Source organism: Crotalus tigris, unplaced genomic scaffold (assembly GCF_016545835.1).
Source record: "Crotalus tigris isolate CLP2741 ecotype Arizona unplaced genomic scaffold, ASM1654583v1 scf7180000019173.45859301935:6455823, whole genome shotgun sequence".
Lineage (NCBI taxonomy): Eukaryota > Metazoa > Chordata > Lepidosauria > Squamata > Viperidae > Crotalus > Crotalus tigris.
Genome location: NW_024097414.1, coordinates 3158970 through 3170747, shown reverse-complemented (window position 1 = coordinate 3170747; position 11778 = coordinate 3158970). Strand labels below are relative to the sequence as shown.

Here is an 11778-nt window from a genome sequence, read left to right as displayed (position 1 = left end):
CAAGTGAAGGATGCATGGGTGCAAGTATATATCTGGAGATGTTTTTAAACGACTGCTCATGTCAAAAATGAGAAATGAATATTAACGAGAACAGCTAACTTTATTATAATTTGCATTTCACTGAAATAATAAATGCATTCCCGCTGCTAACATAGCATTCAGATCAATTATTTTATTTAAATTTTTGATAGGACCTTACATGATAAACCTATGCGACATTAATCTCATTAAACTCAGTAAGACTGATTTTTGCTGAATTTCATCCATGATGTTCTTTTTTTGGATTGGGTACAAAAAAGATGCTTTTTAATTTGTATGAGTATTCAAAAGGACGTCTTTTTTTTTTTTTTAAGGCATATTTTACGCAGGAGACATCTGTGTCAAGCTAATGGGGCCATCCACTTCCCTGGAGAATATGTAGTTCAGGAACTCAGCAAACAGAGAGGTGATTAATTAAATCACATCTTCCCGCTAATTGAGCGTTATGCTGTAGTGAAGCTTTCTGCTTTTTTCAGGAACTGTAACAAAAATTTACAATAGACACACTCCTGTTCACCTTGATCTTTTTCACTCATTGTAGTATCTATGAACTTTCTGGAGGATTTTTTGGTCTCCTATCAAAACCTAACAGATTTCAAAAGTGAATGCCTGGTGAGTGCTATTAAAGGCACATCTTTTATCATTTTTCTCCCCAAGAACAGAGATTACTTGTGGAAGAGACATAGAACTGAAAATGATCTAAAGGGCTAATTCAGCAGGAGGTCTTTTTTTTTTTTTTTTTGAAATAGGCAGGAAACATGGGGTATTGTTTTGATAAGCTCCTATGAGTTGACAGTGCTCATCAGGACATGATTTTTGGAAATGATGGCAGTAAAAGATAAGAGTGTGTGAGTGGGATTGTACCTCTGTTTCATTATTCTGAATTGTGAAATACCTGATTAAATGAATGACTGAACCGCTCTTAGCAATGACATTAATAGATGGCACTACTTAATATTTCATATATTTGTTTCAATCTGTTAGATCAGGGATAGAATTAGCCTGGGTCCCTCTAATTATGTTCAATTTTAGAAAAACTGTGTTGCATCCAAAATCGCAGCCTCTGTCCATATGGAAAGAGTAATAAGCAACCTCAAGGCCTCCACGTGAGTTGAACTTAATTCCATTAAGTCGAATCCATATGGCCTTGCAAAGAAATATTAGCGAATCCAAAACTGCTTGATTCCAAGCTGCTAGTCCTCACCTTTTTACTACTCTTTTGTTTTCAATTCCACAGCTGTTCTAACGAGGTTTTCTGGAGCTTCCCTATAGAGGAGCATTCTATCAGGAAATCTCTCAGCCTTATGTCCGTTGCTTTCATCAAATCTCACAGCTCCTCACTCTGTGTATCTTCAGAACAGAACAATCTCTTTCAGCTCCGAGTTCTTTCTTTTTATTTCTGGTGCCTTTCCAAATAAAACCTGGCCAAGGATGCTAGTCCCTAAGATTCCTTTCCACATCCCTAGGGAAGCAGGACTGCCCTGGTGGGAGATTGGTAAGGGTCTGCTGGAGATGGCATGGGAATACCACTACCACTTCCACTGGGGATGGGATGCTGGGAAGAAGGGGACGCAGCCCGCCATCCTGGGAAGAATGGGGGAGATCAGGTCTGGGTTTGCCCCTTGTGGCTCAACCCAATAACCACTGCAGCTGGAAAAAAACCAGACGGAGGATGGGAGACCACCCGGCAATCGCAAGAAGCAGTCCAGGTAGAAGAAAACATCTTGCTTTCAGACGTTATGGGTGCTCCATCACTGGAGGTTTTCAAGAAGAGACCAGACAGCCACTTGCCTGGAATGGTAGAGGGTTTCCTGCTTGAGCAGGGGGTGGACTAGAAGACCTCCAAGATCCCTTTCCACTGTTATTCTGTTTTAAAAAAAACTTCCCTTGCTCAGCCAAGACCCAGCAAGCAGCTGCTGCTGCTTCTTCGTCTTCTTTTTCTTCTTCTTCTTGTTCTTCTCCTCCTCCTCTTCTCCTTCTCTTTTTCTTCTTCTTCTTCTTCCTCTTGCTCTCTCTCTCCCCCCTCCCACCAAGCGCCCGACGAGTCCCCGCCCTTGCGCCTGCGCGCCCCGCAGCGCCCCCTGCCGCCGTCCGCGGGCAGCGGCGCCGCTGGTCCCCGTGTGACCCAGAGCCGCGCCGGGCGCCGAGCCCCGGATGCAGGAGGCCGGGCGGAGCGGGGACGTCATTGTTCCCCGACACGGGCGAAGCAGGAGGCGGAGGCGGAGCGGGCGGGCAGGCGGGCGGGCTGAGGCCAAGAGCGACCCGGCAGCGCCGAGCCAGGTAACTGAAGGCGGCGGGAAGCAGCGGGCCGCGCAGGAGGAGCGGCAAGGCGGGCGGGCAAAACACGCTAGGCCGCCGCCGCCGGCCTGCACAGCTCGGCCCGGCCCGGCCCGCCCCCCTGCTGAGGCTGAGGGAGCGCCCCCTCCCTCCCTCCCTGGCCCCGCCCCCTCCTGCCCATCCCCACGCGGGGGGGCTGCCAGGCGCCCTCGGGGGGGCGGAGGGACCCCTCCTCCTCTGGGTCCGGGGGGGGCGCTTCGGGGAGGGAGGGGGGTCTCCACGCGCCGGGCGGGGGTCTCGCCGCGCTGCCCCCCCCCGCGTGGTTTGGCGGGCTCCCTCCGCGCGGTCCTCCTCCTCGCCCCCGCCCGGCCTGCAGATGGGGAAGGCATCCTCGCCGCCGGGGATGATGGGCTGCGCAGGGCGAGCCCCGGGCCGGGGGAAGAGCGGGAGGGGGGTCCCTCTGGCCGGCCGCTGACCTTCCTCCCCCCCCTGCCGCTGGCTGGCTGGCTCACCTGCCGCAGTGAACAATGAGCCCACCTGGATCGCGGGGTTTGGGGGTGGGGGGGTGCATGGCGGGGATTGGTCCTGGTTGCCGTCCGCGTTTCTGGCGCGGGTGGGAGCCCCGCGTGGGGGGCTCGGCCGGCGGAGCCTCCTGGAGAGACGGCCTGGGGCTTCGGTGGGAGAGGCGCCGCCCGGGCTGCGTCCGTCCTGGGCTGCGGGTCCACGGAGCGGGCACAAAGGTCTGCAGGGGGAGATTGTGATGGCGAAGGGAGAGAGACCTTGTGTGCAGAGGGAGATCTTGTTTGCAGAGAGACATCTCGTTTGCAGAGAGAGATCTTGTTTGCAAGGGGAGATCTTGACGGCAAAGGGCGAGAGACCTTGTTCGCAATCTTGATTGCAAAGAGATCTTGCTGGCAGAGAGAGATCTTGTTTGCAAGGGGAGATCTTGTTTGCAGAGAGAGATCTTTGTTGTTTGCAGAGGGAGATCTTGATTGCAGATCTTTCCTGACAGTTAGAACAATTAACCAGTGGAACAACCTGCCTCCAGAAGTTGTGAATTCTCCAACACTGGAAATTTTTAAGAAGAGACTGGACAGCCATTTGTCTGAAATGGGATAGGGTTTCCTGCCTGAGCAGGGGGCTGGACTAGAAGACCTCAACGGTCCCTCCCAACTATTATTATTATTATCATCATCATCATCTTGTTTGCAAAGAGCTTCTGGCCTGTTGGCTTGCTTGATAGAAGCATCCCTCCCTCCCTCTCTTTCTCTTCCCCTCTCCCTCCCTTTTTGTGGCTAAGTGAGACCGTTTTACCATCTTTCTTGTCACAGTTGTTAAAAGAATCACTGCAGTTTTTAGTAACACGGTTGTTAAGTGAATCTGGCTTCCCCAATTGACTTTGCTTGTTTAAAAAAAAAAAAAAAAACCCTGAGCCCGCAACACCACAACTGTCATAAACATGAACCCATTGCCAAGCATCCAGATTCTGATCAGGGGACCACGGGGTTGCTGCAACAGTCATAAGTGTGAAAACGGTCAGAGGTCACTTTTCCAATCCCGCTGTAACTTTGAACGGTCACTAAATGAACTGTTGTAAGTCGAGGACTACCTGTAATTGAGAACGGGATGGGGAATATAGTTTTTCCTTCCCACATAGGATACATGTCTCTCAAGGAAGGGCCTGTCAGATGCTTCTGTAACATTAATTTCCAGGACTAAAGGAAATTGACTTTTTATAGATGGTCTGCGTGCTTTCACCGTAGACTGATTACTTTTCTGAGTTGCTTAATAGAAATGTTAGCCTCTGTTGGCATAAACGATGCCTTGTAACCATGAAACTATGACCATAAATTTACCTTAAAAGTGCCCTCAAATACCCAGAATACTCTTTACAAATTAATTGCTTTTTCAAGGCAGGCCTGGGAGATCAGATCCGTTAAGAGAACCAGTTAACTTAGTTGTAAAAATCTGTGGTTAAATTGGATCAAAGCTGGAGGAGGCAAAAGAAGCACTTAAAAATGAATCAGTTTAGAATCAGAAGTAGAAGACCATGCCTTGTTTTACTTAAAAATAGAACTAGTGTCTTAAATTGGGAGGTTTTTTTGCCAGAAGTTCACATACATACACATCTAGGTCCCTAAAATAATTCTAGGTTTCTAATTAGAGATCTAATGTATTTTACCCTGGCATTTGTTTGATGGTAAGATGTGTTCTGTTGAGTTCCAGGTATGTTTTTTTTCCCCAAAGAGAATATAAATTTGACAATTAAATACATTTTAAAGACAAAGGTGAATCATTTATCTGTTGCTTACACTGTGATAATGGAAGGGACCTTGGAGATCATCTAGTCCAACCCATGCTTAGGCAGGAAATCCTATACCATTTCAGACAAATGGCTGTCCAATCTCGTCTTAAAAACTTCCAGTATTGTAGCACCCACAGCTTCTGGTGGCAAATAGTTCCACTGGTTAATTGTTCTCACTGTCAGGAAGTTTCTCCTTAGTTCTAGGTTGCTTCTCTCCTTGATGAGTTTCCACCCGTTGCTTCTTGTCCTGCCTTCAGGCACTTTGGAGAATAGCTTGACTGCCTCTTCTTTGGGGCAGCCCCTGAGATACTGGAAGACTGCTATCATGTCCCCCCTCATCCTTCTCTTCGTTAAACTAGACATACCCAATTCCAGCATTTGACTTTGCTTATCAAAATATCACCAAAGGGGGGGTGTCACATGACCCCAGGACACTGCAACCATCATAAATATGAGTCAATTGCCAAGTGGCCAAATTTTGATCACAACACCATGGGGATGCTGCAACGGTCTTAAGCATGGAAAACAGTCACCGGTCTCTTCTTTCAATGTTGTTGTAACTTTGAACGGTCACGAAACAAACCGTTATAAATAGAGCACTGCCGTTGAACCCACCTTGTTGTCTGCAGGCAAATTATCAGCTGTTGGCAACTCTGGGTTTTTCTCTTATTGCTAGTTTTGCTCCAGGCGCCTCCCGAATGCTCTGCTGGGCCTGGGTAGTTTTTTTCTCCTCCAAATGAATTTTGGCTTGTTGTCTTCTTTGCTGATGTTTTGTTTTGTGTGTGTGTGTTTTCCCTGTAAACAAATTTCCTAGATGACTTGCAAGCGAACTCTTAACCAGCAATTCCATAATAGGCTCCTTTTGTAAAACGAGGCCCTTCTCATGTCCAATTTGCCTCTTTTTGTACATTACACCTTTTCCTAGTTAATGGGAGAAGCAGAATTCTGCTTGAGATGTGCTTTCATTGCTATTCAGATGAAGAGCAAACAGCCTCACGCAGGAAATGAGTAAATCCTTGAGCATGTTGGTGCAGAGGCTCCTCTTTTCGGTGTGATTTTTGTGCTGTGATTGTGCAATTGGGGTAATTTGAGCTTTATCATTCCGTGAAGGAAATGTGATTTAATAAGGATTTCTGAGAGCGTGCTGTTTTTCTAAAGCGAGGAGAGCTGTTGTATGTTACTTTACTCGCTCTTACTCCTCTGAAAAAGCCTTCCACTATCCATCCTTTCTCAATCAAACCACAGGCCTTTTATTAGTTGAGCATCAGGAAGCTTGAAAAGTTTTTCTTGATTTCACAGTAAGAATGGAAGAAACTGCTTTGCGCTGGAGCAGATCGCTGGTCCTTCTAACCTGACTTTCGAAGGCGATCAAAGGATGCTTTTCCAAGAATTCTGGAGTTTTCCCAGCTCAACCTGGAGATGCCAGAATCTCACATTTCTGCTCGGAAAGGAGGTGTTTTGCGAGCAAGCCAGGATCCCTTCTCCTTGCATCTGCAGAGGGATCCATTTCGGGAAATGATCATTCATATCGAAATGAGCAAGCGCTCCATCTCGCAACGGCTTAAAACAAGAGTGTCCAACCTTGGCAACTTTTAAGATTCATGGACTTCAACTCCCAGAATTCTTCATCTAGCATAGCTGGCTGGGGAATTCTGGGAGCTGAAGTCCACAAGTCTTAAAAGTTGCCAAGGTTGGACACCCCTGACTTAAAAGCTGAGCTACAATCTAAACAAACCCTCACCCCCCCCCCATGAGGTTCACTAGTAATCTGACAGCAATCATCCCTCAGCTTGCCTTCAGGAAATTGAATTATTATAAAGAGGAATTAAACTCCAGCCTTCTTTCCTTTTTCAGCCCCAGGGTCTGCTCTATAAGTTTAAATATTAATAAATAGGCTTAAAACAATGAGTCACCCTTAACTACCTCCCCACCCCAATTAGAGAAAAAAAGGGGGGGGGATCTTTATACAAGCAAGCTTATATGTTGGTTCTGCTGCTAGTTCTTCAGTTTTAAAAATTGCAGTTCTTTGATAGTGGGTTACTTTACACATATTTTAGCTTTAGTGGGCCAGGGTAACAACCAGGGTGCCTTCTTTAGGCCAGAAGCACCAATTGCACCAATATTTACTTATTTAACCAATTTATATGACCAGCTACTTACAATGTGCCCTACACCGGCTTGAAGCTCTTGAAGCATATCTGAAGGCAACAGCTGGTCAAAATGCGGACAAGAATGGACACTCCTCATTATACCTACAGGACATGGTTGCTTTGTGTGCTGTACAGTAATCCTCAATTTGTGACACACAATCGAGTCCCAGATTTCTGTCGTTAAGCGAGACAATTGTTATTGCCCCGTCATACCACCTTTCTTGCCCCAGTGTTAAGTAAATTTTCTGCAGTTGTGAAGTCGGCAACACGGTTGCTAAGTAAATCTGGCTTCCCCATTGACTTTGGTCGCAAAAGGGGATCACCTCATCCCGGGATCCTGCAGCCATTACAAATAACGAACCAACTGCCAAGCGCCCAAATTTTGACGAACACAGGGATGCTTGCGACGGTTGTATCCGGCTTAGGACCACAACTGAGCCCCAAATGTTCTGCTGCTAAGCGAGACAGCAGTGTTCAGATGCTTGACAGCTGACTCACATTTATGTCGGTTGGCAGCATCCCCGGGGTCACGCGATCCCCTTGGGCAGTTTTCTGACCAGAACTAAGTCAACGGGGAAGCCCAATCGACTTAACAACCGTGTTACTAATTTAACATTTGTGAGAAAAGTCGTAAGGCGGGGCGAAGCTCCCTTAACAAATTTCCCACTTAGCGGCAGAAACGTCGGGCTCAACTGTGGTCGTAAGCCGAGGTCCAAAGGCTGTTGTGCATCCGTTTATCCTCTGGCTCTTGGCCTGGAAGGGAAGCGTGAGTTAGGTGTGCGAGGGTTCCAAATGGGGGCTGGGCTGTTCTTGGGTAAACTGACAGAATATTAGGTTGACCAGTAAAACCTGGTGGCCTGCCTTAGTCCGGATGTTGACTTTCTCTAATGGCCACTACTAAACCATCGTAAATCGCCTTCTGCTGTCACAGAGATCACGGCCGCTTCTTTGGGAAATCAAGTTAAATATTCAAGTGGCTCTTGGCTAAGAGCGGTCATTTAACAGCCATTGAAAGTTTCAATTGATTAAAAAAAAAAACTGGTCAAAATTAGGACCATGGTCACACGATCAAGTTACTGGCACCGGGCAACCGGCTCGCATTTACGACCAGTTGTGGCTTTGTGTAACCGCAATTTACAGTGTTTTGGGGTGATTTCTGGCACAAGATCCGGTTTAAAGGAAAGGATTTGCCTTCAGGACCACATGGTTGCTTAACGATCCTTTGGTGACTGCCGTTAACATGATCACAAAGAGAAGCTTAATATCAAGTCCGGTCGCTGGCAACAGCTTTTGGCTGATACTTTGGTCTTTGCTATGGTTGTAAGTCTGTATTCGGGGTAAAAGGACGAGAGTTTGTGTGTTTCATATTATTTTATTGATGTTACTAAGTTACTGGAACCGGGGATCCCTCTGGCCAGCTGCTGACCTTCCTCTTCTTCCCCCCCCCACTTACTTACCTGCCACAGCAAAAAATAACCACCTGGATCGGGTTGGCGGGGAGAACTGGTGAAGATTTGTCTTGGTGCAATCCACGTTTCTCCCATCAGTGGTGGGCAGGAGCGATTCTGAAAGTTGCCCTCCGGCTTTGCTCGGGAGTGTGCGTCCATCTTGGGTTTTATTATTCTAGGTCTTTACTGGGTAAAAGGATGAGCCTTTACTAGCAGCTGCAGCATCGCCTAACCATAATTTACTATCTTTTGGGGTGATTTCTGGCAAAAAGAACAATAACCCCACACCCATTTAAGAGAAAGGATTGGCCTTAGGGACCATGAGGTTGCTTAACAATCCTTTGGTGACTGCTGTTAACAGGGTCATAAAGAGAGGCTTAATATTAAGTCCAGCCACTGGCAACAGCTTTTGACTGATACTTTGGTCTTCCTAGCGGTTGTAAGTCTGTACTGGGGCTAAAAGGATGATGAGGTTTTGTTTAACTGTGTGTATCATATGATTTTATTGATGTTACTAAGTTACGGGTGGTACAAATCTCCACAGTAGTGTTTATAATATCTAGTTGGAAGTCATTTGCGGGGGGGGGGGGGGTTGGTTCTTGGTTTTTTTTTTTTAAATAATGCTATTTTAAAATTAACAACATTGAGTTGTTGGAGGAACTAGCCTCCATAAACTTTAGTTAAGTTTTGGTGTTTTTTTTTTAACGCCTACTGCTGTTTCAAAACTATTAGAAGACTCTCAGTAGCCCGAGTGCTGAAAACAAAATGATACAGAATAAGCAAGTTGAAAGGGACCTTGGGAGGCCTTCTAGTCCAACCCCCTGGCTCAGGCAGGAAATCCTCTACCATTCCAAATAAGTGGCTGTCCAGTCTCTTCTTCAAAATCTCCAGTATTGGAGCACCCACAACCTCTGGAGGCAAGCCATTCCACTGATTAATTGTTCTCCTTCTCAAGAAATTTCTCCTTAGTTCCAGGTTGCTTCTCTCCTTGTTTAGTTTCCATCCGTTGCTTCTTGTCCTGTCTTTTGGTGCTTTGGAGAATAGATTGATTGAACCCCCCCTCTTCTTTGTGGCAGCCCCTCAAATATTGGAACACTGCTATCATGTCACCCCTAGTCCTTGTTTTCGTTAGGGTAGACCAGGGTTAGGCAACCTTGGCTCTTTTATGGCTCGTGGACTTCAATTCTGGGAGTTGAAGTCCACGAGTCATAAAAGAGCCAAGGTTGCCTACCTCTGGGCTAGATAAACCCAATTCCTGCAACCGTTCTTTATATGTTTAGCCTCCAGCCCCCTAATCATCTTTGCTATTCTTTTCTGCACTCTTTCCATGCTGGCTGGGGGGTTCTGGAAGTTTGAAGTCCACCAATCTTGAAGTGCCAAGGTTGGAGACCCCCTCATGTAGAGGAAAAGAGACTGTGTTTTTCTCTAATAATAATAATAATAATAATAGTATTAATAATAATAATAAAGTTGGAAGGGACCTTGGAGGTCATCTAGTCCTGCTCAGGCAGGAAACCCTATGCCATTTCAGACAAATGGCTGTCCAGTCTCTTCTTAAAACCTTCCAGTGTTGGAGCATTCACTGCTTCTGGAGGCAAGTTGTTCCACTGGTTAATTGTTCTATCAGGAAGTTTCTCCTGAGTTCTAGGTTGCTTCTCTCCTTGCTTAGTTTCCCTCCGTTGCTTCTTGTCCTGCCTTCAGGCGCCTTGGAGAATAGCTTGACTCCCTCTTCTTTGGCGCAGCCCCTCAAACATTGGAACGAACCGAATCCTCTTTCCTCGCCGCTCCGTTGACTCGAGTATTTCTCTGAAGTCTGGAAGTTCTGGACCGCAGCGAGTTGAATAAGGACCGCTCTGCTTCTTCTGTTGCGTGCTCAGGATTTTTCTTTTTCTCTGTCTCTTTTCTTTTCCAGAGATGAACCATGACCATAGTTGACAAGACGGCCGAGTCCTCCAAGGCCTCTGCTTCTGAGAAGCAACCTTTCAACTCCGTGGCGCCAGCTTCCGGTGACATGGACTCGGGCTCGGCAGGATGGGTCGCTGTGTCTTCTTCGTTAGAGGCTCCAAAACACAAGAGCTCAATGGGGCCAGTGCCAGGAGCCGCCCTGTATTCCAGCACATCGGGACCAGATAAATGCAAGCCTTCCGCCAAAGAGCTGGGTAAGTGATGAAACGGCGTTTGAAAGCCCAGGGAACCCCTGTTAAATGACGATGTGAGGCGTCCTTGGCGCTCTCTGAGCTTCCTTCTTTTCATTACCCTACTAGGTCACCTCATCAGTGCTAGAAGGGGGTAGGATATATGGAGAGGAGGAGGGAAGGAGGTGGAGGTTTAGATAATAATAATAAAGTTGGAAGGGACCGTGGAGGTCATCTAGTCCAACCCCCTGCTCCGGCAGGAAACCCTATACCATTTCGGACAAATGGCTGTCCAGTCTTTTCTTAAAAACTTCCAGTGTTGGCGCCTTCACCGCTTCTGGAGGCAGGTTGTTCCCCTGGTTAATTTTTCTGACTGTCGGGAAGTTTCTCCTTAGCTCTAGGTTGCTTCTCTCCTTGATGAGTTTCCATCCATTGCTTTTTGTCCTGGCTTCAGTTGCTTTGGAGAATAGCTTGACTCCCTCTTCTTTGGGGCAGCCCCTGAGATACTGGAACACTGCTATCATGTCCCCCCTCGTCCTTCTCTTCATTAAACTAGACATACCCAATTCCAGCAACCGTTCCTTATATGTTTTAGCCTCCAGTCCCCTGATCATCTTTGTTGCTCTTCTCAAAGATTTAGGAGGAGAAGGGGAAAGTCTGTGGGGTTCTTGGCACTTTCTGAGCTTGGTTCTTTTCTTGCAGACATTTCGCCACCAAACTAGGTAACATCATCAGTGTTAGAAGAGGATGGGGTTTGCAGAGAGGAGGAGGACGACGACAGTGGGGTCCTTGGTGCTCTCTGAGCTTGGTTCTTTTCTTGCAGACATTTCATGACCCAGCTAGGTAACATCATCAGTGCTAGAAGAGGGTGTGTGGAGAGGAGAAGGGGAAGGACTATGGGTCCTTGGTGCTCCCTGAATTTTTCCAAACTCTCAACATCTTTTTTGTGATATGGTGACCAAAATTGGCTGCAGTATTCCAGGTGTGGCCTCACTAGGGTTTTATAAAGCGGCACTAATCTTAACAACTGTGGCAAGAACGGTCGTAAAATGGGGCAAAGCTCACTTAACAACCTCTTGCCTCAAAGAAAGGTCAGGCTCCATCCTGGTCATAGGTTGAGGACGACCTGGACCCAGTTAGTTCCTGAGAAGCTCCTAGTTTAGGGGTAGGCAACCTTGGCTCTTTTATGACTCCTGGACTTCAACTCCCAGAATTCCTGAGCCAGCCACGCTGAGGGGAAAGGGAGAGGTTTCCAAGCTGAGCCACGTTGGCTGAGGAATTCTGGGAGTTGAAATCCATGAGTCATGAAGGGGCCATAGTTCCCCCATGCTGGCTGAGGAATTCTGGGAGTTGAAGTCCACAAGCCATAAAGGGGGCCATAGTTCCTCCATGCTGGCTGAGGAATTCTGGGAGTTGACGTCCAC

At 47.0% G+C, this 11778-nt stretch overlaps 1 protein-coding gene across 4 annotated transcripts in view; it reads left to right on the top strand.

Moving 5' to 3' along the window:
* Window positions 1-318: 318 nt before the first annotated feature.
* Window positions 319-11778, top strand: part of USP42 (ubiquitin specific peptidase 42) — a 31518-nt gene continuing 20058 nt past the window's right edge. For 2 of the 4 annotated variants that reach the window (XM_039360354.1, XM_039360351.1), the window contains exons 1-2: window positions 2265-2319; window positions 10132-10378. In XM_039360354.1, coding sequence (XP_039216288.1) covers window positions 10141-10378 — 238 coding nt within the window. In that variant the 5' untranslated portion in view covers window positions 2265-2319; window positions 10132-10140. Of the gene's footprint in view, window positions 446-2264; window positions 2320-6356; window positions 8092-10131; window positions 10379-11778 lie in introns of those variants that run through there. The other 2 variants (XM_039360353.1, XM_039360352.1) reach the window with 2 other exon arrangements.